Source organism: Pelmatolapia mariae, linkage group LG23, assembly GCF_036321145.2.
Source record: "Pelmatolapia mariae isolate MD_Pm_ZW linkage group LG23, Pm_UMD_F_2, whole genome shotgun sequence".
Lineage (NCBI taxonomy): Eukaryota > Metazoa > Chordata > Actinopteri > Cichliformes > Cichlidae > Pelmatolapia > Pelmatolapia mariae.
In genome coordinates, this window is record NC_086246.1 from 9,693,618 (window position 1) to 9,719,683 (window position 26,066).

A 26,066-nucleotide genomic window follows, 5' to 3' on the forward strand; every position below is an offset into this window, starting at 1 on the left:
TTCTAACCATATAATGGTCAGCATGGTGAGATATTTTGGAGCCAATGGGCAGCATTGCTGCCATTTTGAAATGTCCATGAAAAACTTTTCTCTGTCAACAACTTATCATGCTATTGTCCTTTTTTTGGTGTAGTTTATTGAATTAGATGATTGAAGTCTGAAGCAACAAGGTATATTGGCAGTTTATTTATTTAGCAAACAGGGGCCTCAGTGGCATGTAGAAGCCACAACAGCCTGAGGGCCCTAACAAAGAAAAATGGACCGAACACAAATTTCTTTACTTTTTGTACTAAGTTTATTTTTTTTGTCAAATACTATTGTGTGAAGACTACCAAAATGCTTGTTGATACTGAATAATTCGATGACTTGCACATTCATAGGGGACATCTAGTAAAACACATATGATCTTGGAGCTAAAGACAAGACTCCTAATAAAAAGAGAGAGACATAGAGTGGTAAGACGCAGAGTCAGAGGTATAAGAGAAAGTGACAAGGAGATAGAAAATTTATCGCTACAACCACTTTTCTACTACTAGCAAGCCACAGAAGTTGTCTCCTTTTTTTTTTTTTTTGTCTCCAGAGCATATGTTAAAAACACCACATTCACATTTCAGTGTTTTCAGTGAATATTAAAAGCACAGTGAACACTCAAAAGCTATGCAGCCTGTTTTTTTATTTGTCAAGGTCAGAGCTATTTATATAAGGGTGTTACCAGAAAAGCACTACTTACTACTTATCACCAGGCCTTGTTTCTTCCACTCTACACTGAGCGTGTGCTCTTGCTCCAATTCCCAAGAAACTGGGCTTGGGGAAGGTGTGGGTGGGTTAGCGTTTACATGATTTAAAGCGTACACATAGTAAGGCGATCTTCTTAAAGGTGTAACTGAAAATGGTGTACTCTGGCATTCCATAGATGAATGTGCTCCTTCTAAAATGCAATTGGCTGTCTGTTGTTGCCATGGTAACAGTGACTGGATGTCAGCCTTAATGCTGAGTTTTCCTGTGTGTTTATTTCAAGACACATCGTCTCACTAGGCTGATAGCAGGGGAGGCAGAGGAAGGGGGGGGGCTCTTATGCAAGAATTGTTGCATTTAGGGCAACAGGGAAGTGCTACACCTGTGAATTTGTAGGAAGATAATATTAAAAATGTGCATGCTACATACAAATTGTTGGTTCTTATTTTTCTAATGCTGAGTAATCACCTTTGCCTCTGTGTGTCTCCTGTAGAGAACTGATGAGGAGGCAATAGTGGACCGCGGGGGCACACGCTCCATGCTCACCACCAATTTTGAGAAGGAAGAACTAGAAGGTAACATCACTAAGTGATACTGAACATTTGCTTGATACAGCAGAGGCCAAAATATTCAAATGTTTATTCCCAGGTGACTCAAAAACTGTTCACACCAACATTTTCCATAACACTGATCAATTATATCTGTCATTTTCATGTGTTATATAATATCAATGTAATATATAAAAGCTACAACATAGCAGTGTTAATCATAGCAGAGCCTAGGAACACCAGAAAAGCCCTATATAATATCAGTCCACCTGTCTAAGTAATTGCAAATGGATGATGTATTTTGATGTGAGTGCTGCTGCATCAAAGAGCACAAGGTCTTTTCTCTGCACATCTGCTTACACCAGCATTTCAGATGGCATAAAAGAGACAGAGGTGCAATTTCTGCACCAAACAGCATCCTGAATAGACAACAAAGTTCAAAGGGTTACAAAAGGGTTTCCTTTTTGTAAAAGTGGACTTAATTTTTGTTTAAAAAGAAAAACCTTAATAAATTCACAGGGAAATATCAGCAAATAAGAAAACATCTTAAAAATGCAAAAAGATCAGTACTCCATGACAATCATATAATGTAAGCAGACCAAACCTTGGGTTTAGTCCAAGAGGATCTGGAACAGGCTCTCTGTTATGATATGTTTAAAAGTCATTAACTTTATAGTGCTAAGTAGCATCGCATGTTAAGACAAAGACTAACCTGACTGAGTATGTTAACAACAATGAGAGAATTGAATGTTGACTCACCAGTTTTAGTAATACAATTGTCCCCATATCTATTTTTGAATTTATTACCTTTATTATTTGACATTAAAGGTAGTGAACATTACTCATACTAACATGCTAAACCTGTAATTTTGCAATACAAGTGTAATTAAAAACAACAAAACAACCCTGATGTATTTACATGTTTAGTAAGATGACCAAAGACGATCTAAACTAGGTGAAAATAGGCGAAATAATGTGGGTACATGAAGTAATTTTAGAAAGCAGCATACAAGACAAAGGCCTGTTAGGAGGCAAACTGTGAAAATAAATGTACATTCATACCAAGAGCATTAAAGAGTTTTCTGTGCAATAGTCAAACAATAGAAAGCTTTGGTACACTCAAAAGATGAGTTATTACTGAAGCAGAATTGGTTCCCCGTCAGCATCCACAGAATTTTTGTTACCAGGCAACGTGGACCTAGGTAGCTGGCAGAAATGTCAGTCTTTTATTCTGACACTCTGTCAGTGAGGCAGTACTTTCATCTCAAGGACCCGCGTCTCTGGATGATGGTTTCCATAATTACTTTATTCTTGTCTGTTGCTGTGGTAACACAGACTCTTCAAAAAGCAGGAAAAGAAGATCCTCTGAAGTTATGTCACTGCATAACTCCTCCTCCTAGATTAGTTCTAGGAGAGTTAATTATGTGTATTACATCACTGTTAATAGATCCAATTCAAATACAAAATTGAACAATATCTCAATAGCAAGTATTCCCTTAATGTATTAAGTATGACCCCTATTCTTTTTTCTTTTAAAATTGGAATGCTGTGTGAAATGTAAATAAAAATAGAATGTGTTTATAAGAAAAATATGAGCTTGTTTTGAATTTAAATTTGAATTTGTTTGCAGCAACACGTTACAAAAATATTCTTTCAACAAGAGTCCGTAAACATTTGGGAACTAAAGAGATCATCAGTTGGACCTTTTGAGGAGGAATGTTATCTCATTCCCGTCTGACATTCTAGGACTCTAGCTGCTCAACAGTCGTGGGTCTTCTGTCATATTTTTGAAAGGTCTGGACTGCAGGCAGGCAATTCAAATCCTGGGCTCTTCAACAATGAAGCTACGTTGTTGTAAAAGGTACAGCGTGCGGTTTAGCATTATCCCTCTGAAATATGTGAGGCCTTTCCTGAAAAAGATCTTGACTACACCAGAGAAGAGCGGTGACGTTTCTGGATCGTGTTCACATGTTACTTCTTCTTTGGATAACAAGCTTTAACTTGTGGATAACATGGTGGACTGTTTTCATGAACAGCAATTTCTAGAAGTGATCTTGAGTCTATGTAGATATTTCCATGACATAATCATGGCTGTGTTTAATGCAGTGCCGCTTTAGGCTGAGAAGATCATGAGCATCCAATATTGATTTATTAGAGTGTCCCTTACACGCAGAGACTTCTCTAGAGTCTCAGAATCTCTTGAGTATATGATATGCTCTATATGATGACATAGTCACAGCCTTTGCTGTTGATGAGCATTATTCTGAAAGCTCTAGATTTTTAGAGATTGGTAAATCTCTTCCACTTTTACTTAAGAGAAGCTCAGTTAACTTAATTAGGTGCAAAATGTTCCTCCGGTTATTTCTTTATCACCACTTACTTTTTGTAATCTTTTGTTGCCCTGTCCCAACATTTTTGAGACATGTTTGCTGCCATTAAATTCAAAATCAGGATGATATAATTTCTCTAACTGTTTAAAGTCAAGGAGAAATTTCGCCACCACCTTCCCCTTTTTCACAAGGGAAACATGGTCTTTTGATAAGCTGATGTCCTCAGTAATCTCTTTCATCGCTTAGGAGCTGTTGAGGATGGAGGACTTTCAGCACTGGGTATCTCCCCTGCAGCTGGATGTGAGATGTCTTCTCAGATGTATGCCTGATAGGTCTCTGTGAGTGGGGAGACCCAGAAGTGTTCGCTGTTGGTGACCACTTGGATGTGGTTGTTATGAGGAAAACTCTGACAACAGGCGCTTCATTGACTGGGTAGGGGGGTATTTTCAAGAGAAGGACCATAAATGGCACTTGGCCCGAGTTGCTCCTTCAAACACATATGTGGAGGACAGTTTTTCTGGCTTTGAGCTATTTCTTGCTGCTTCTGAAAATTGTCATGTCTTGTTAAGGACGTCAATGCAACAGCAGTGGTGTATATAAACTGTCAGGTAGGCTGTCTCTCGGTGACATTACACAAGTTGGCTCACAGCCTGATTATGTAGAGCAGCAAACAACTCCTCTCATTAAGTGTGACGCATGTTCCTGGTGTGTTGAACACTGGAGCGGATTTGCTCTCCAGAGGTTCTCTACTCTACAGGGAGTGGTGACTCAATCCCAAAATAGTTTACCAGCTGTGGGACAGGTTTGGTCAGGCGTCCGTAGATCTGTTTGCATCATGCAATGAATTATTTTCTCTAAGAAACGAGGGCGAGGACACAAAATCTCACCTCACCCATGGCTGAATGTGCTGCTATATGTGTTTCTCCCTTTCAACCTCAGGGAGCAGTGACTGTCTCTGATTTTAATTGCTTCTCATTGACCCAACAGGCCATGGATGGTCTTCCTAGCCTGTCTGCTCCACAACCAGCAGTGGCCACTGCCTTTGTGACTCAATCCCAAGAGGGTTGAGGGACTTAGCGTCACAGAGACATAGGCAGGTTTTTCATCCACATCCAATGCAGTTAGTTCTCTGGGCCTGGCATGTGAAAACTTGAATTTGAATGAGTCTGTTCTTCTTCTGTGGGTCATTGAGACCATTCAGAGTGCAACAGCTCTTTCCACATGTTCACTTTATGGTGTGTATCTTAGATATGGTGTTCAGATAGGAACATCATTCCTTATTAGTGCTCAGTTCCAAAGCTGTTATGCTTCCTTCAGGATTTGGTAGATAAGAGAATAGCATTTTCCACTCTTAAAATGTATTTGGCTGCAATTTCAGCTTGTCATGTTGGCTTTGGTTCTGCACCAATTGGTCAGAATTCTCCGATAAGGAGGTTTATGAAGGGAGGCCACCAGCTGAGGCCTCCTGCCATTTACTGACAGTTTTAGAGGCACTTTTAGAGCTGCCTTTTGAGCCTTTAGAATGTCTTTACTTAAAGGAACTTTCACTCGAAACACTCCTATTGCTGTCTAGCTAAAATCCGATGCTTCTGTATCCTATGCCTGCCTTCGTGTCTAAGGATAGGGAGTCTACCTATAGCTGTCCCACACTGGAGCTTTTAACTTTTCATCTCCTGTTTTTTGCTGATGAGAGCCAGACGTGGCTTAATTCACTTTGCAGTGTCTGAGCTTAAAAATGTAACCAGAACTAAAGGGTTTAGGAAAAGCAACAAACTCCTTCCTGGGATCCTTCTTACAGAAGGAATCGTGTGTCCCTCCAGTGGTTGTCACACTGGAGTGCCAGGGACTGCAGGCTCCTGTGTACCTGCATGCACATTACACCAGGAGAATACCAAAGGCTAGGTCATGCACCTTTTTAAGAGTGTTTCTGTTGGGGACATCCATACAACTGCTAGCTGGGCAACCCCACACACATGATTTAGGTTTTATTGCATTGATGTTACCGCACCCTTGTCACACTTAGCATGCTCACTATTATTAGCTGCACTCTGACTCTTGTTGACCTTACTCTGCAATATTCTATATTGCATAAAATTTGGAGCAACACTGAAAGGAGTTCCCAGAAATCCTTTATTTCATGTTTGATTAACACAGTGGTTCCCAAACTTTTTTTTGCTAGGCCCCCCTTTGTTTTACAAGAAAAATGTTCGTGCCCCCCCTCCCCTCCCGGGCGCGCACGCACAAACACATCCTCCAACCACACACACTCATATTTTGCTCCACTGCGGTTTATTTCACACCTCAAACATTTAGTAAACAATTAAGCAAATACAAGTAATCTGCAATAAATTACAGGTGGTAATAAAATAAACTACTAACTCTTTTACGCTACGTCCGCACCTACACGGGTATTTTTGAAAACGCAGCTGTTTCGTCCACATGTAAACGGCGATTCAAATCACCGAAAACGGAGATTTTTTAAAACTCCTTTTTTGCGTTTACGTGTGGAGCTCATCACGCAACGTCAAAGGTATGTGCCTTTTTTTCACGTCACGCTGTGCGCCACGTTGTTGTTTACATGAGATGAATTGCAGAATGGCAGATAGAGACAAAATACTGTTAATCTGACTATCTTCAGTTTTTAAACGCTTACATACACACACGCAGTTACTGAGGCAGAGGCCTCACGGTGTAATTATTTTACATGTAGTTGTTTTTTTCCTGTGTAATAATATTCAACATTGCTATCAATACATTTTTCAAAAAATGCCTCTCTGTGCAAAATGGGTTTAAAAACATAAACAACTGTGGGATACTGTTTGTCCGTGATTTGAACCCAGGGAACAAATCGTGGCAGGATCAGCCTGATATTATTTGTATCCCACTGTAACTTTACTGTATAAAGAGCTAACATCTCCAAAATGTCAGGAGTAGTTAGTCATTACAACAAGTGTTTGTAAACTAAAAATCAGGAATGTGGGATACTGTTTGTCCGTGATTTGGAGAGCCCAGCGCGTGCTCCCGACGCAGGGAAAAGCAATTATGCAGGGGAGACCTACCTTGGCACTTGTGCAGGTGAAACCAAAGGGAAGATATGCTTCACCATATTTTCTAGTCTTTGGCTTAGAATGAAGTTGGTTTGGAAACATATTTAGCGATGCTTTATCTCCTGCTTTGCGTTTGTGTGGGCGCCCCGTGCTAGCAGTGTCCAAGCGTTTTGTTTTTTTTTCCCTTTTCACTCCATGCCCCCCCCCCCCCCCCCCCCCCCCCCCAATGGCTCTGCACCCCCGCCTCTGGGCCCCACACTTTGGGAAGCTCTGGATTAACATTTGATATGAAATTATAGCAAGCAGCTGCTTTAGGAAGTTACTGACATTACGAATATATTCTGTAAATGTATATTTTACAGAATTTTGAATATAAATATATTTGAAATAATCAGCTATTTTAGCTATTTTAAATTGTCTCCAGTTGGCATCAAAAACTGAGATATATACAAAGAATATCTCTAATCAATGAAATATGGAGGCCTTCAAATAAATAATTTTTTTAAACTTTGCAATGTCAACAAGTACAAGAGGTTGCCACACATGACATGAATAAACTGAGAACATAAACTGTACTGCTTCTTCAGAGGCCAAGGCAGTTGTATGATAAGAGTGCAAAACCCAGCAAAAGCCAATCAGAATTACTTTTGTCAGTAGTCACGTAAACCTACACATACATGAATACACACCCATGGACTTGAGGATGTGGACGCTAAAACACAGCATGTCACACAACTGAGTGAATTCAGGCTGAGGCTGACTGAAAGCCAGTGAGATGTGGCAACAGAAGAAAAGGAAAAGAAACATCCTATGACATCAGCAGTAGTTTAGGCCTGGAGGACAAGTGCTATTTTTGTAAAGTCCTTCACTTGTGAGACTTGCTCATGAACTCTAAAGCTCTCTTGCTTTCCTGTTATGTGTTCCTCAGCTGCCTAGGTCCTGTCTGTTCATATATGAAATTTCCTGCATATGCACAGTCATTCTCTCCTCGGCTTTTGACATGCATAATTCAGTCAATGCTGAGAGCAGTTTGCATCTGCAACAGTACATGCTCTGTTGGAGAAGATAGCCTCCAAACTACAAATCTATTCTGACCTGTCGTTCGTTTTCCCATTGCGTCCTCTGAGATCTAATTTTTTCTCTGGATTCCTATTGGTGCAGGGTGTGTACCCTGAAATGATCTGATGTTACTGTGCTCCTAGATGATTCATCTTTTGTCTTTTCATTGCTTAAATCTGATTAGTATGCTGTGATGAGATTAGGCATGTATCCAAGCAAGTGAAAACAGTTCAAGGCAATCACTGGGATATTTTTATCTGAGAAAATATACAGTACCGAGTTTTCTGATAATCAATCAGATATGTATAGGAAGTGTATTCACACTTCAACTGTACATTGCAAATATAATAATAAATAATCTTTCGTCCTATTTAAAAAAATACACATATCCTGAGGATTTAAAATACTTGAGAGAACTTACTCATGCTAGTATTACTGGGAATTACTTGTACAGTTTTGGGGAATGTGTTGAAATGTATGACTGTGATGCACACAGTTTTCACATGAACACTAATTTCAAATGCATACTTTCACTTTAATTCAGCATGTATAGTGTTACAAACAAAGTGATATATTTAATGGTTGCTAATGATAAATTATTTATGAATGAAATAACCTTTTTTACAGTGGTATGCAAAATGAGTTTGATCTTTTCCTCTAAAGGTGAACGCCAACAAGAGTGTTGTTTTTTCAGTAAAGTAGACATGTAAATTTGTACAAAAGTGCTACTGCCTTTGATGGGTTGATGAAAACAGTATAACCTACCACCTTCCCTTGTGTCGTCTTTCTGGTGAGAAAAAAAGGGCTTAAAGTGATGCTCCTTTGACGCACCCTATTTTGTGGCTCCCTAGCATCAAATTTCATGGGGTATATCCATTTGGTGTCACATTATGCCGGACAATGTGGCGCCTCATACGGTGGTGAAGCCAGATAAAGAGAACAGCGTGTGCAGAAGTATTGTCTGTGTCCGGACACAGAGCTGAGAGCCGGCAGGAAGGCAGCAGCGGCCAGGCAGCTCGATTGCAATAAAAGAGGAGAAAGTCAGCTCGCATTATCTTCTCACTGACCCTGCGGATGCGCACATACATACACATGGACATTAGAAAAAGGCCTTTGTGCTACATTGTACAATATCCTTTCACAATCTCCCTTTCATTATCTGTTCTGTATTTATTTGATGAAAGTAAGTAATTACAAAGATATTATAATGTCAAAATCATTTCAACTTGTGCAAAGATGACCAAAGGCCCTATGAGGTAGTAGTTCATTAAATAATGTCTTTGTGGTTTTTATCTAACAGACAATGGCATTTACTTCTCTATATTACTGGGCAAGTTGAGCATTGTTATTTTTATTTATGTACAAGCTACAAGCTATGATAGCTTGTTTTGTTTCGTTTTGTTTTTTGTTTTATTTCTAGACCCGTTTTTGAAATATGGTCATTTTCTTTATTAAACCAGCATTTGTGAGAGTTAAAAATATGCCAGTATGGGTTCTTTTTATATGTATAAAAATAGGCTACAGTTTAAACTGAACACTGCAATTCTATATGTGATTTACTTCTACTTGGGAATGAAAGGTCTATAAGTTGAAATAGATGATGTCCATTGGCATATTTAACCAATGTACTCATTCAGCTGCTGTCCTAACACCTGTAGCAACGTGTTCACCTGCAGAAAAAGGTTTAGGTAAAATAATATTTACAAGTTTTCCACAAAGTTTACAGCAAATGACTCAAAATATGGTGGCTAAAGGATGTTTTCTTTTCACTGGAGTACCACAAGGATTGGTGCTCAGTCCCATTTTCTTCATATTCTACACCAGGTCTTTTAGTTTATTTATCTGTATGGGTGACCTCTGTCACAGTTATCATGCTAATGATATTTAGCTTTGTTTCCACAGGAGGTACGTACCCCCAGTTGTGCCAGGGATCTAACAACATTGATAAAATTTCCGCCATGTTTAAACTATATAATAATTAGTTTAACCAGATGGTAAAAGTGTTTGGTTAGGCAGTTACAGAGTAATGTAAGACTGCACAATGCAACCTAGCTGTTTCCATCAGTCATCACTGTTCATCAAAGAACTCGCAAAGCCTAATATGTAAATTGCCCTTTGGTGCAAAATCCTGAAAGCAAAATCTTTTTGTTTGAACACTGCGATGAATGAAGTGTGCAGCAAAGGCTTCACAATGATTCACAATGATACGTCAGCTGCTGGCCAATACCAATTTTCTGTAGTGTTGCGTTATGTGAACCTTACAGTATGATTCAGTAGAAGGACAAGATGTTATAGTCCCTGATAATGCATTGCTTTAAATGGAGAGAAGGGATGGCTGATATGAGGAAAGGCAGCCCAGAAACTTTACCAGTAGCACACATCGTTGTGTGCCTCAACTTTCGGTCTTTTACCCAAGCTAATCTGCCATTTTTTGGGGATTAGAGATCTGATCTAGATTATCATATTAAGATTTGGGACACATCGTCAGTAGTGGGCCTTGGATTCATCGGGTGTTTCGGCCATTATCACTAGACACGCTCATCCAAGGAGGCCCTGCCAGGGTTGATCAGGCCCCGGAGTGTGTCACTGGTTTATGTTAAATTGTTATTTCTCTTCTTCTTTTGTCTGTTTAGTTTTCTACAGTTTATTTTCTCCTATCTATTCACTGCAACTGAGAAATAATACTTACCTTAGCATTTATGGAGCCTCAAAGGGATAGAAAAGGTGACAGAGAGAAGTAAGACAAAAGGGACAAGATAGGAGAGAGCAGAGAGGAGAGCCGGAAGGGAGGCGCCCGATCTGGCTTCCCACACCTCCCCGCCGGATCGGGCTGTACGCTCTACCTTCCCACTGCCTCCCAGAAAAGGGAAGAAGAGCAGAGGGAAGAAGAGTGGAATATTTTCTTTTCTCTCGCGGTTAGCTGACTGCCTTAGCTGCCCAAGTGATGTCAGCCCTTTTTAGCCACAGCCAGTGACTGGTCCTCTCAGCAGTGTTAGCTAATTCTCTTATAGCCTGCCATTGCGCCTGTCCTCTGATCCCAGTCTCTCTAAGCTGTTGTACTGTTGTACTGGCAGCCTCTGCCCTCTGCCTCTGCCTCAGCTGCCAAGTTGGCATACCGCAGCTTCTTACGCTCAAATGCTTCCTCAATTGCTTCCTCCCATGGTACCATCAACTCAATGATGTACGCAAGTTTTTGAGAGTTAGACCAAAAGACAAGGTCTGGTCGCAGAGTAGTTGTTACGATCTCTGTGGGAAAATTAGCCTCTCCACTTGCATCTGCCAATCCCTGGCAACATTCAGCAGACCCAGGTCCGGGGTTGAGGGGCTTGTCCTCGACTTGTCTCCCTCCCGGACAAATGTTGATGAAAACTGATGCTCCTCTTGGTTCGTGAAAGGTTGAGCGTTGATAGATTTTCTTTTGCACTCAACTTTCTCGGCTAGACACCTGAGGACCTGGTTGTGTCTCCATGTGTATCTGCCCTGAGTAAGGCTAGTCCTACAACCAGCCAAGATGTGCTTGAGTGTGGCTGGGACTGTATACAGGGGGCAGGATGGGTCCTTTCCAAACCACAGCTGCAGATTTGTTTCGGAAGATAGCACATCGTATGTCGCTTGGATGATGAAACTTAGTCTATTAGACTCCATTCCCCTGATTTCACTCCATGAGAGTTTCCTCTTTTCCACACTCTCCCAATTCATCCAGCGACCCTGCTTGGCCAGCGCTACGGCTCTGGCATATCTGGCTGTTTCCTCCTGTTGATGCACCTCCTCCACCACCATTTTTCGACGTTCGGTTACAGATGCCTGTTGCCACTGAGGTGTTACTGCTCCAAGACCAAATCCTCCTCTGCCCTGTTGGACGTGACCCACCACGTCACAATGCTGAAGAGCAGATTTGCCCTGTAGCACAGATGTGGCTGGGGTCCACTTCCTCCCTGTTGCTAGGGTGGGAGCAGTGCCTCTCACTATGGGGTCCCGGGAGTCCGTGAGTGACATCTCAAGCCTCACTTTTGCACATTTAAACTTCTCTACCAGGCTAGGGATAGGCAATGATAGTATCCCGCTGCTATAGAGATGATTTAGCCTGACCCCTACATAAGTGTGTATGACTGCAATTAAAAAGAAACAGACAAAAGCTACATATTTTTTGAGCAGCCTGTCGCAATCCAAGCGGTACCAGCACTTAAATGAGTACACATCAGGTTTTTAATAACAGACAATATCACATTGATACTTTACATAACCTTTCTTTGAATTTTGCTCACCATGAGCACAATCAGCAAGAATCCATCTGGGACTGTGTTTATTTTCAATTGCCTTCCATGCTTTTTCGTTGTTTGCAATTTCCCTTCATTACATATGATCTCTGATACACATCATCTCCCAGCTGCAAAATTTTGGCAAATTTTTCCTTTAACTGTCATATGTGTATTGCTTTTGTTGTTTTATTTTGCATTTTGATTGTGAAAAGATAATACAGATTTTACATGAATAATTAAAAACATTCACTGAAATAATCAGGACATTTCCTGATAAATAAAAGTTTGACTCTAAGAATTAAACTTGTGACATTTTGGGCTTTTACTGAGCTACTTCTTAATCTTGCCACATCCCACATTGGCAGTATTCCTGCGTATGAGTCACTGGTGGGTGACTCACCGATTAGGTCTGTAAAATTTTAGATCAGTGACACAGCTAATCTTCATCTTTTTCCATCTTTTCTCTAGGTCACCGCACTCTCTACATTGGGGTTCACGTTCCTCTAGGCAGGAGGTCGCACCGACGACATCGTCACCATGGACACAGACACAGGAAGAGGTCCAAAGAGAGGGATTCCACGGCTGAGGATGGAAGAGAATCCCCATCGCACAGTAGGTTTTGGTTCTAAAATGCTGATTTAGATTACACATTTTTACAGAACCTGGGTTATGTGCTTCTAATCCATGTCTTCCAGTGGTATGCAAATTCTTAATTTCTTTGGCTTTTTTCTTCTTTTCTGTGCTTGTCTTCCACCTATCAAACTTGCTGCAGCAGACACACCAGCTCAGAGGGTGCAGTTTCTGTTGGGGACTGAGGATGGCGATGAGGAACACATCCCCCACGCCCTGTTCACTGAGCTGGACGAAATCTGCCTCAGGGAGGGTGAGGATGCTGAATGGAAGGAGACAGCAAGGTACGCCTTTGTATTTTTTCTCCCCTGTTGTGCTTGAGACTTTGAATTGTTTCTATCAAAATAAAAGCTTATTATATGATGTGGCCAGGCAACTATGAGTTAGCAATGTGATACAACATAACGTACACATCAAAACTAAAAGGAAAATACGAGGCAAAAATAGAGGAATTTTTTTGTGTGTCTTCTTTTGGTTGCAGGTGGCTTAAGTTTGAGGAAGACGTTGAGGATGGTGGTGAGCGGTGGAGTAAACCCTATGTAGCCACTCTGTCTCTACACAGTCTCTTTGAACTTCGCAGCTGCATCATGAATGGCACTGTGATGCTGGACATGAGGGCAAACTCACTGGAAGAGATTGCAGGTAAACACTAGATGAAGTGATTTTTAAAAGGGTTTATGCGACCTTCCTGGCACAAAAACATGTGCCAGGCGCAAGTTGCTTTGTTCAACATCTACATAATAAAAAAAACAACCCCAGCTTAAACCTCATCTTTAGACTTGTGTTTGGTTAACTTTTTGTTTTTATGTTGGCTTTTGTTGTGAAGCTCTTCGTGGTGTTTCTCTTGAAAGCTTCTTGGCTCAAGTACTTATATACTCGAGCCACTCTCCCAGTGTCAAGCTCTATTTTGGACCACACTTTGTCAGTCTCTGGTACAACAGTTTTCTCATGTTCCTTCTTTCTGATGTTGCTGTCAGTTGGGATTTCCACACAGTTGCCCTCTTCTGCTCCTTGACAGCCACCTCTGTGTCTGGTTGCTGGTTCCTGTCTGGAACTAGAAGTCCCACAGGAACTTTGTGCTGTTGTTCTCAACCACTTTTGATGGCATGTCCCATTGGGACATGGGGAATTCTAATCCATATGCAGCAAAGATGTTCCTGTACAATATCCCAGCGACTTGGTTATGCCTCTCAGTATATGCTGTCCCAGCTTGCATCTTACTTCCTGCTACTATGGCTGCACAGACTTCTGCTTCTATGCTGTGCTTCATGCTAGCCTTTTCCAGCTGCCAATAGAATGTCTTGATGTCAGCCACTGCCACTATCCATGATTAAGTACCAAATCCACCCTTTCCTGATCCAGATGCTCCACATGCTCTAGGCTTAGCCTCACTTGCTCTTCTGACTGTCCCTCGTTTCAGAATTGTGTACCAAAGCTTTTGTTGCTCCACACCTCTCTGAAACTTAGTACCACTTTACCTCTGTCAGCTAAACTCTATTACATAATTTAAATCTAAGATCATAACCCACCTGTTCGCAGCATATCAAATGTATTTTTTTTTATTATTTAGCTGTTAATTGTGAAGACCAGTATAGTCTGTTCATTTGCTAAAGCACAGAGATCCAAAGTGTAGTTAAATAAATATTGTCTTATTTGAATGATTGTAGAGAAAGAATGAAACCAAGAAAGAGACTATTGAGTGAGCTCCATTGATTCATATCAACAGAGAGAGTGGTGCACTGAGCTGCAAATTCATTAAATCATCTCAATAGAAACCGCCTGCTTGACTTGATTCTCACTCTAACAGTTTACCCACATTGTGCGCAGACAGAATGAAGGAGTATTCATACTGTACAATACTTGACTAGCTGGCACGTTCCATTTCACATTGACCAGCACCTTTAAAATCTACAGTAACCAAACACATCACAGTTCAGAGGTTACTCAGGATGAAGGATGAAGAAACTTTCCTTAATTTTAATTGTAGCTTATACTGCCGTAGATGCCATATGTTGTAATATAATGTTCATTCAGTGGTTTGACGTTTTGATGATCTGTTGATGTCATTCTCTTTGGGATATTTACACCAGTCTACCACAATGACAAAGCGCTGTTGGCTTTTATACATTTTATTTTGCAACAGATAATTTATTTGTGATCTTTGCATCATTTCCTGTTTTTTGTATATTAAGGTTAGGGTCTCTTAATTATTAAAGTCACAGATTTAATGGGTTTTATTGGGGTGGAGTCCAGGTTAGCATGCACCATAATATGCCAGAAGACGTTCATCCACAAGGACAATACAGAGGACCATTTGATCTGCTTCAAACTGTGTCTTAGATTTTGAGGTCATCAAACTGAATGCTTTATCTGATCGTGGTAAAAACTGTTCTGCTGCACAAATCTATTGTATGTAACCTGGTTTGGTGCGATTAAATCAGGTCATTTTTTGTTGGAATAATCAGCTTAGTATTGCTGGCTGCCACGCAGCACCGGACACCAGCAGGAGCAGCCTTTGTGAATTCAACCATTTTAAGGGTATTGCGTTAAACACAATGCCGTTTGTGTGTGTTTTCTTCCCTAGACATGGTTCTGGATCAGTATGAGGCATCTGGCCCTGTAGGTGAAGATGCCAGGAGAAAGATCCGTGAGGCTCTTCTCAAACAACACCATCACCAAAACCACAAAAAACTGGCCAACCGCATCCCTATTGTACGCTCCTTTGCTGATATTGGCAAGAAGCAGTCTGAGCCTCACTCCATGGACAAGAATGGTGAGCACAGAACATGTACAGGACACCCACACATACACCTGTCTGTAGATGAGACTGCAAGCTTTTCTGTACTCTGTAATGTCCTCAGCTACTCACGTGTTGATGTTGTAAACAAATATATGCAGTATGTTTCTGTTTAATGCTATTATCCTTTGCATGACGATCCAATAATTATCCATCTCTGACATGCTGTTTTACTGCTGTTTGATATCTCATTTTCTCCTCTTGTTTGTGTTTCTCCATGTTTGTGTATGTCTTTCTTCCTGTCTGCTGTATTTTGCATGCACGTGTGCATGCGTATATTTAACTTACCCAGTAAACGGCCTCTGTTATCACACTTTAAAATCTCCTAAATGTTCACCTGAAAAAACACTCCTGACGAGCACTTCACCCAGAAAGGCCTTTTCTTATAGGGCTTGTAGGCAGCGTGTTTCTTGTGTGTCATGCTTGTCCACTCCTTCTTCACCTTTGAGCTCCAGCAGGGGCTTTGATCACATGACTCCGGACATGGTCTTTGGTGAAAACAAGACCACATGTCTTAGTGTCCTTCAGGCAGTTGCACAAGGCTACTGCCCCATCTCACTGGAAGACACAGATCAGGAAATCTGCACGGGCAACAAGAGATCCTGTAGGCTGATTAGAAAGTCTGTAGACAGTAGTAGTAGTATAAAAAGAACGTGCTAAGGATGGGAGAGTAACATTGTGATTGGTTGGATGTGGCTGGTTAATAATCATGACGAAAAAGAAAAGAAAAGCTTGACATTCTTCAGTTCAAGCAGTTTTCTCCCTGTGCAAGGCTCACTGTCAAAATGTTCTTTCAGCTTTTCTACTGTTGAGGCTTCAAAGTGAAGCAATATAAAGAGTTGAAATGTTTACGTTATTGCGGTTTTGTGAGTTTTTCCACATCTGGGAATAGACTTAATTGAACTGCAGAATCACAAAAGTTTCTATAATACTCTCCCCTTCTTGTCACTGTCATCAATATGTTTCTTAAACAGAAACCATAAGAACTTGTAGAGCAACTCTAAAAAACAGTCAGTAATGACTAACTGCAGTAACTGCTCACTAGTCTTTATTTTGCTGCTTTTGGGGATCAGCTTTTATAAAGAAATGTTTGAACATTTCTTTATAAAATCTGGGAAATACACTTGTGCTCCTTTTTGGCAACTGAATAAAACACGGACACTGCTTTTGAATAAATGATATGCTAAAATGATTCATTTAAAGGAGGAGTTCAGCATAATATCATTGTTATTTCTGTCTGTTAAAAATGAGTCCAAAGCCCACAGGCTGTTATCTTCCCTTGTCGGAAAGGCTGGAAACAGTGAAACAACTTGGATTATAAATGTTACAAATTAATCTGTTAATTGTAGATTAAATAAATAATGTATAGCGCATTAATCGGTGGGCTTTATCAAAATGTGGTGATGGGAGTGTTGTAGGCCAGGAGCCAGCTGTACGCCAGACTAGTTTCCATATTAAAGCTACAGTTTCTTAGCTATAGCGTCGTATCGAACAGATATACATTTCATTGCTGGAACTCCTTTAAAAGCAGCACCATAGCACACTCACTTAAAGAGTTGACATTCTGAGCAAGGCATATTTTTAGCTTTTTTCTTTAACTGTTTTCATTAATGCCCACAGTTGCAAGGTGAAATCTTTGACTTAAATAAAACAAAATGAATAAGGTGCTTTAAACGAGCACTGGTTAACTGATGCACATAAATCTGAACTGAAAGTTAAAGATTGCACCTTATTTTAAACTCTCTTTAAATGGTCTAGCAACAATTTATATATTGAGCTTTAACTCACCAGGTACACTCTGAAAATGGGTACAATATTATTTGTCACTGGGGCTAAACCTTTTGTCTTCAATAAAGACTCAGCATCTACAACAAAAGGGACCAGTGCTGTAACCCTTTTTCAGAGAATGTAACTGTACCCTGTAGTCACTCCCTGGAAATCTCTGTCTTTGTGTGGGAAAGAGGTATTGGGATAGGATGAGCCCCTGTGAAAACTGATGTTGGTTTCCTGCTCTACCTGACAGGGCAAACAGTCTCACCTCAGTCCCAGCCAGCCAACAATGAGGGCAAACAGGACGTCAGCCGAGAAAACAGCACCGTTGACTTCAGCAAGGTTAGCTACCAGACCCACCACTGATCCTGCTGTTTATCTACGGGCATTGATAGCTGGACACATAAGTAGTGCTGTATATTTAACCAAGCCTGGGTTACATATGAAATCACAACCTTCTTACCCTGGGAAACTGAGTGGAATTTAACAGGAGTAGTTCTTTCTTCTCAGAGTCTGATTCTTGCTGTGTTGTTGATAAGACGCTCAGTACGACTGCATCTACATCACTGTGTTTTTTCCTTTAAAAAAAAGTAAAGCAGACCAATAAACATTTTTACTTTATAAAAATGTGGTGGTTTTGTTTTTCTTTTTCTTTTACAGATTGACCTCCACTTCATGAAGAAAATCCCACCTGGTGCTGAGGCATCCAATGTGCTGGTAGGGGAGCTGGAATTCCTAGAGCGCCCTGTGGTGGCCTTTGTCCGCCTAGCTCCGGCTGTACTGCTAAATGGCCTGGCTGAAGTTCCCATCACCACCAGGTAATAAACAAATTGTTGGCAAAGCCCTTAACTTGCCTCTGTCTCCTTCTTCCTTTATTCTGTGTGAAGGCTGGATAGATGAGCCGGTTAACCTTTGAATTTCTCATTAAAAAAGGATTTGACTTTTACCCAAAACCTTTTGTTCTTTGTCTTGTGCAGGTTTCTTTTCATCTTGCTTGGCCCTCTGGGGAAAGGTCCACAGTATCATGAAATCGGCCGGTCTATTGCTACACTGATGACGGATGAGGTGAGGCAAGAATCTGAAGGAAGTAGCAGGTGTTTAATGCTGTGTTTTAGGACATTTTTCCTCTTGCAGTGATTCTAGGCACAGTGAGATAAAACGCAAAAAGGCAATCCAGATTATAGGTTTTTACTATTAAAGTGGAATTGCTTGTGTATGTGAAGTAATGTTTAATTAAATTATCATAAACATTATCTCCTTAGTTGATCAAATACAGTAGAGTAGGAATAGGAAAGCAAACTGCAATCAGGATAGTCCCAATTCTAAAAAGTTTGAATATTATGTAAAATGTGAATGAAAACAGAATGAAATGGTTTACAAATCTCATGAACACATTTTTATTTTTACAGTTAAAAAATAGAAAACAAAAATTGCATAAACTGCAACATTTCAACATCTTACTCTTTAATGAAAAATATTAGCTCATTTTTGCGGTTCAGTTATAATACACTACCAGTAGAGGTGAAAACTAAAGACTACAGAATCAATTATTGTTTATTACTCATTTTTAAAGGCTTATCTTTGATGATTCCGGCCCACTGGCAATGGCTCCAGCTGTGGTTTGATGCAATCATTACTTTGACCACAATAAGACTGAGTTAGAAATATTTGGAATATAGTATTTTTGATTTTGATGAAACCCTTGGGCAGCAAAACCATCACTGTGCACACATTCAGCCAATGTATGCAAAGAGTGTCCCACTCATTAACTAATTTGTCAACCAAAGCAGTGTTCACAGTCCTAATTACAGCTTCTGTCAGCCCTGGCAGTGGTCAGTGAAAGAGCTGGTGAACCACCTCCTCTAATTATCTTTCCAAATGCAGCGGTACATGCTTCCGACAGTGCTGCCACTCCTATGAGTGTATTGGCCACAATCAGCAGAAGCTCACTAAACAGAGCATGCTGCTGCATCTTACAAGCTCAGCCATTCTCTGTGAATCAGATTAAATGGACGACTTATTGCAATTCCCACGCCCTCATGTCAGTAACTGATTTGAAAAAGGGTTACTTTTTATTTAGTTATACCTTGTTATTTAAATGTGCTTCTTTAATTGTTAAATTTATATATGTATCTTTGAACAAGTTATAATGGTTCAGGTGTCGGGAATTCTTTGAAGAGTCTGATGTACATCAAAAATGTGTAATTTCAGCCAGACTGAGGAAAAATGGCTGTGTTCTAAAACTTCAATTCGTCTAAACTGCATTGTGAGCATTTGGTGGGAAGCTTTATTCCAAACATTTTTTGTAACATTTTACAGATATGTTTATAATAAACACATCTTTGTCTTTTGTTTTTAGCTGTCATACTGTCATGCCTTTTAAGGCAATGAATCACATATTTGATGGGCTGAGGCTCACCACTCTGTAGGAGAAGATTTTTACATGGATAATTTTACAAAATCATCCATCCATCCATCCATCCATCCATCCATCCATCCATCCATCCATCCATCCATCCATCCATCCATCCATCCATTTTCTAGAAAATCATGCATTGCAAGTTTAAGATGTCAAGATTAAAGTCATTGGAATGGAAAGTGTTAACTAAAGCATCTCTAAGTTGTTCTCAGTAATGGAGTAAGTGTCCTTTTCCAGATCTGCCTCAACACATACCATGATCCTTGGGTGGTTTCTTAGTTATTCTGGGTCAAATACTCACATTTGTATCCTGAACCTAGAAAAATCAACGTGAGATTTGCTTTTTGTGCTTATACGTGATATTAGTGTAGCTCGGGGAGTTGAGAAGCTTCAATAAATAAAGCCCAACTACCCTCTTCAGGGTTGCTTTTCTATATCTGAGCCTGACCTTTGACTTATGTCAAAAAATCAAGGAAAAACATCAACAACAAAAAGCCTTTGGGAATCAGTAAAGTATGACATGAAAACCTTGACAGGAGATTTCCCACAGTGTAGCTATGAGCTAATGTTACATGCCATCATCTGAGCCAGATGCTGTCTCTTTTTTTCCCCTTCTCTGTTGGCAGCAGTCCTTTGGGGTGCATGAAAACAGAAGGCAGAGATGTTAACCTATGGAAATGGATTGAATGTGTCACTATGATTTGCTTTCGTGCCAGTGAAAGCAAGAATGATACTGTTTTTCATATATTCTTTGGATAAAAAAAAACATTAGACAACAGAAACTGGAGCATGAATGTGTCTTATTCCTATGTAGATTCACTTTGGATGCTGTTGTTGTGAATGAAGTTAGGTTATAAATAATAATTTGCTGACTGTATGGCTGGTATGCTATATGAGTTTACATTTTATTAGGTCATATTTAATCTGCCTCTCCGCAGATTTTCCATGATGTTGCTTACAAGGCCAAAGACAGGAATGACTTGGTGGCAGGCATTGACGAGTTTCTGGATCAGGTGACAGTGTTACCCCCAGGAGAGTGGGACCCCTCCATCAGAATAGAGCCCCCTAAAAATGTGCCCTCCCAGGTAAACAGTGAGTAAAAATGACCGTTTTTTGGGACTTTAATCCGAGCACCTATGCAGAGTTTTAAAGTCTGTGTGCACATAATGATATATTTTTCACAAATATCCGTGAGTCCCTTCTGTGACCTACTGCCTGACGAGAATTTTTAAACATCTGTGTTCTCCTCTAATCTCTACTGCGTTGTGCTCTGCGCTTTGATGCGACTCCCCAGGGTTCTGTTCTCAATCCTCTCCAAAACATTAGTTATTTCCCTCCATTAGTTATTCTGGTCTATTCTGAAAAGAGAGAGGCCATCTTGAAGGGAAATTTTTAGTCATACAGAAGAAACATTTTGAAAAAATACAGATGTTGTTTCAGGTATTGTTTTCCATTTCTCTTTTATCATTAGGCTCCTGCAGTGGATTAATGACAGACCACTGAGCAATTAGATTGTTATACTGATGAGCTCAGAATATGATGTATAAGAATTTAATCATTTGACTTTTTAAAAGTATATTGTACCAAATGCAGTCTATTTGGTGGAGATTTGATTCCAACTAAGAGTTATAGTGATGTGGGCAGCAGACAGCTGACTGACAGTGATCTTAAACACACAGGAAAAGCGGAAGATTCCCCCAGTTCCCAACGGAGTGACAGATCTTGGAGAGTCTGGGGAGCACGGAGGGCATGGTGGCCCAGAGCTCCAGCGCACTGGGAAGTAAGTGTCAGAGAGAAAGATCATGATTTGCTGAGTTTTGAGAGCCCTGAGCTCTCAAAACTCCTTTTTGTGCCTGGAACCTTCCTGTCGCCTGTGAGCATCCTTCTAGTCCTCAAACTGTAAATTTAGTTCTCTTAAGAGGCAGTGCACTACTTGCCTATTATCATTCCTCATACATCAATTCCACACTGAGACCTTTTGTTTAGGTTCTTATTCATTATCGGCTCATACAAATAGTGTGCTGTGACTTTGACCACCACCACCAAAAGAAAAATCTTCATCTGCTGTTTAAGAAGATTGGAAGCCTCCTGCACCTTTCTGCACTCCAGCCTGGATGCGTCCATCTTTCTGTAGTCCTTTCTGGATATGTCCATCTTTCTGCACTTCTTCCTGGATGTGTCCATCTTTCTGTAGTCCTTTCTAGATGTGTCCATCTTTCTGTAGTCCTTCCTGGATGTGTCCATCTTTCTGCACTCCTTCCTGGATGTGTCCATCTTTCTGTAGTCCTTCCTGGATGTGTCCATCTTTCTGTAGTCCTTTCTGGATGTGTCCAGCTTTCTGTAGACCTTTCTGGATGTGTCCATCTTTCTGCACTCCTTCCTGGATGTGTCCATCTTTCTGCACTCCTTCCTGGATGTGTCTATCTTTCTGTAGTCCTTCCTGGATGTGTCCATCTTTCTGCACTCCTTTCTAGATGTGTCCATCTTTCTGTAGTCCTTCCTGGATGTGTCCATCTTTCTGCACTCCTTCCTGGATGTGTCCATCTTTCTGTAGTCCTTCCTGGATGTGTCCATCTTTCTGTAGTCCTTTCTGGATGTGTCCATCTTTCTGTAGACCTTTCTGGATGTGTCCATCTTTCTGCACTCCTTCCTGGATGTGTCTATCTTTCTGTAGTCCTTTCTGGGTGTGTCCATCTTTCTGTAGTCCTTTCTGGATGTGTCCATCTTTCTGTAGTCCTTTCTGGATGTGTCCATCTTTCTGCACTCCTTCCTGGATGTGTCTATCTTTCTGTAGACCTTTCTGGATGTGTCCATCTTTCTGCACTCCTTTCTGGATGTGTCCATCTTTCTGCACTCCTTCCTGGATGTGTCTATCTTTCTGTAGTCCTTTCTGGATGTGTCCATCTTTCTGCACTCCTTCCTGGATGTGTCTATCTTTCTGTAGACCTTTCTGGATGTGTCCATCTTTCTGCACTCCTTCCTGGACGTGTCCATCTTTCTGTAGACCTTTCTGGATGTGTCCATCTTTCTGTAGTCCTTCCTGGATGTGTCCATCTTTCTGTAGTCCTTTCTGGATGTGTCGATCTTTCTGTAGTCCTTCCTGGATGTGTCCATCTTTCTGTAGTCCTTTCTGGATGTGTCGATCTTTCTGTAGTCCTTTCTGGATGTGTCCATCTTTCTGTAGTCCTTCCTGGATGTGTCCATCTTTCTGTAGTCCTTTCTGGATGTGTCGATCTTTCTGCACTCCTTCCTGGATGTGTCTATCTTTCTGTAGACCTTTCTGGATGTGTCCATCTTTCTGCACTCCTTCCTGGATGTGTTTATCTTTCTGCACTCCTTCCTGGATGTGTTCATCTTTCTGTAGTCCTTCCTGGACGTGTCCATCTTTCTGTAGACCTTTCTGGGTGTGTCTATCTTTCTGTAGTCCTTCCTGGATGTGTCCATCTTTCTGTAGTCCTTTCTGGATGTGTCCATCTTTCTGCACTCCTTCCTGGATGTGTCTATCTTTCTGTAGACCTTTCTGGATGTGTCCATCTTTCTGCACTCCTTCCTGGATGTGTTCATCTTTCTGCACTCCTTCCTGAATGTGTTCATCTTTCTGTAGTCCTTCCTGGACGTGTCCATCTTTCTGCACTCCTTCCTGGATGTGTCTATCTTTCTGTAGACCTTTCTGGATGTGTCCATCTTTCTGCACTCCTTCCTGGACGTGTCCATCTTTCTGTAGACCTTTCTGGGTGTGTCTATCTTTCTGTAGTCCTTCCTGGATGTGTCCATCTTTCTGTAGTCCTTTCTGGATGTGTCCATCTTTCTGCACTCCTTCCTGGATGTGTCTATCTTTCTGTAGACCTTTCTGGATGTGTCCATCTTTCTGCACTCCTTCCTGGATGTGTTCATCTTTCTGCACTCCTTCCTGGATGTGTTCATCTTTCTGTAGTCCTTCCTGGACGTGTCCATCTTTCTGTAGACCTTTCTGGGTGTGTCTATCTTTCTGTAGTCCTTCCTGGATGTGTTCATCTTTCTGCACTCCTTCCTGGATGTGTTCATCTTTCTGTAGTCCTTCCTGGACGTGTCCATCTTTCTGTAGACCTTTCTGGGTGTGTCTATCTTTCTGTAGTCCTTCCTGGATGTGTCCATCTTTCTGTAGACCTTTCTGGGTGTGTCTATCTTTCTGTAGTCCTTCCTGGATGTGTCCATCTTTCTGTAGTTCCTCTTGGCTACAGAATTGTAAAAAATTATTACCGCTATAGTTATTATCAACAAATTTAGTATTAGCTAACAATAATGAGTAGTGGAGGAATTTTATAGAACCATTCCTTTAGTAAAAGAAGCACTCACTACGCGTAAAACAGCATTACTGGGAAATTGTACATAGTGAACAGTGTACAAAGTGAAAAAAAAGGTCAGCACCTTGCCTAGCTTATTGCTCTCCTATCAGGTTCTCATCATTGACCAGAGGCTTATCCACAATGCACATGCACATGACAAAATATTGTTTGAGATGAAAAGAGAGAAATTACTTTCACTTTGGTACAGTTTCTTTTAACTGGCGTCTATTTTTAGATTTCATCAGGCTAGAACTGCTTGCCTTTCTAGCCCTCTTGGAATGGACGGGCTCAGGGTAATCCAAGTACCCTTTACATTGTAAAGTCAGAGGTCTTTAATGTGCAACGGTGTCCTATTACTACACAAGATTTTGCTAAACATTGTCATCACAGATAAAATACATATTTCTACACACTGCATATTACATATACTTAGTAATGCGAAAATGTAAGTTACTAGTTACATTTTAGTTGTAAAACAACAGTCTGTTTATCTGCAAAAGTCCAAAAAATGTGACTTCTTCAGTCTCAGCTGACCGCAGGTTTCCCCAACCTTATAAACAGTAAATATGCACGATTCTGTCTAGATGAACAGAATCTAATTTTTGGGATTTCCTTACCTGGATGATTGCATCAAAACATCTGCAAATAACATTATAGTTACAGTCACTTTCAAACAGGTTTATAGGGTCTTTAGTAATCTGCACTATATCCCTTTCACGCATAGTGGTCACTACAGTGGACAGCTATTCAAAGGCTGTTTTCTTGTATTTGTGTCAGTGTTGATGCTATACTTGCACATAAACCACCACAGTGGACACTGATGTGTCACTCCATACCCTGCCACTCACTGGTCAGCCAGTGTTACCCACCTAAGTTGACATGTAAAAACTCTTTGAAAAGTACATGTTTTACAAAAATGAAGTTAAAAGATCTTTTTTTCATGCCTAAAGATGAATAAAACTACTTAAGAAAAAAAATCCTGATTGAGGTTGTCATAATTCATGCATGAAAGGGTTGTGTTATTTTTTTTTTATCTCCAAAAAGCCTCATTTAATGTTATTAATGTTATTATTTATGTTATTGTGCCAATTAATCATTCAGATGATTTAGGATACAATTTTGTCTTAGAGTGTGTTGGTGCACTTTTGGAAACCCTTATGTTTAGTAGAAATCCAACAACAAAAGGCCATTTGGGTTCAGGTTGGCAGGCCAATCCTCCCAGTCACATCCTTGTAGCTCAAATCAGATGGGACACCTTCCATCTGTACAGTCGTTTGACGTATAAGCACTGATGCAAGGATCCAGGGAAGCAAACCTCTCATCCCCTGGGGATAAGACTAACATATAGGCACTGAATCCTGGAGAGGCCGACTGTACGTAGCCAATACCTTGGGCTCCTTCCTCACCAGAGGGATGATGTTTCATCTAACTAAAGCCAGTTTCAGCAATCAAGCCGCCAAGGGCCCCATGCTTTATTTATTTACCTTATTTTATTAATAGTTTTTTAATGCTCTCTGAAGTCTCAGCAATGAACACCTAATGATATGAGAATGAGTTCTCAAAATATAAATTTAGTTTTTACTTTCATATGCCTTCAAAACTGTTTTTGAGATTAGATAAGATTTAAAGAAGGTATTAAAAATGAAGAATATCATCTTGTTATCGCCCCAGAAAACATCCCTGATGACAACAAATGGATTCTTGAACCCAAGCTTGAAAGAATAAAGTGAGAGTGCAGCACCCAGGAAGGGTTTAGCGGCAGAGGAGTGAGTGATGTACGCCTGCTTAGCTGCGGTATACTGCGGTACAGACTCTTATGCCAACTAAGATTGGCTGGAAACCCAGGCTCAGCTATCTGGCTGCCTACTGCTTAGCCTGAAATAAGAACAACAGCCCACCCACTTGCCCGCTTGCCACACCAACCACCTCCAGATTGTTCCCCACCATCCCAGTCCACAGCAGCAGTAGAGCCTGCTCACTGTGATTGAAAGTATACAAAGATAGAGCCATGAGTCAACTCAATCACACATATGGATGCACGGAGGTACATTAATTTTAATGTGGGTGCCCTGAAAATAACTTAGTGTTTAAAGGCATGTTGATGTTCTTATGAATCTTACAATATCTTACAATAAGATGTAAGATAA

The 26,066-nt window shown here is 40.6% G+C and overlaps 1 protein-coding gene across 4 annotated transcripts in view; it reads left to right on the forward strand.

Moving 5' to 3' along the window:
* The window catches only part of LOC134620619 (sodium-driven chloride bicarbonate exchanger-like), a 58,330-nt gene that overhangs the window by 17,649 nt on the left and 14,615 nt on the right, over positions 1-26,066 (forward strand). For 3 of the 4 annotated variants that reach the window (XM_063466845.1, XM_063466848.1, XM_063466847.1), the window contains 10 exons: positions 1,229-1,310; positions 12,447-12,590; positions 12,751-12,892; positions 13,090-13,250; positions 15,193-15,381; positions 17,429-17,517; positions 17,836-17,993; positions 18,153-18,240; positions 20,533-20,679; positions 21,274-21,374. In XM_063466845.1, the coding sequence (XP_063322915.1) occupies positions 1,229-1,310; positions 12,447-12,590; positions 12,751-12,892; positions 13,090-13,250; positions 15,193-15,381; positions 17,429-17,517; positions 17,836-17,993; positions 18,153-18,240; positions 20,533-20,679; positions 21,274-21,374 (1,301 nt within the window). The remainder of the gene's footprint in view (positions 1-1,228; positions 1,311-12,446; positions 12,591-12,750; positions 12,893-13,089; positions 13,251-15,192; positions 15,382-17,428; positions 17,518-17,835; positions 17,994-18,152; positions 18,241-20,532; positions 20,680-21,273; positions 21,375-26,066) is intronic. The other variant, XM_063466846.1, reaches the window with a different exon arrangement.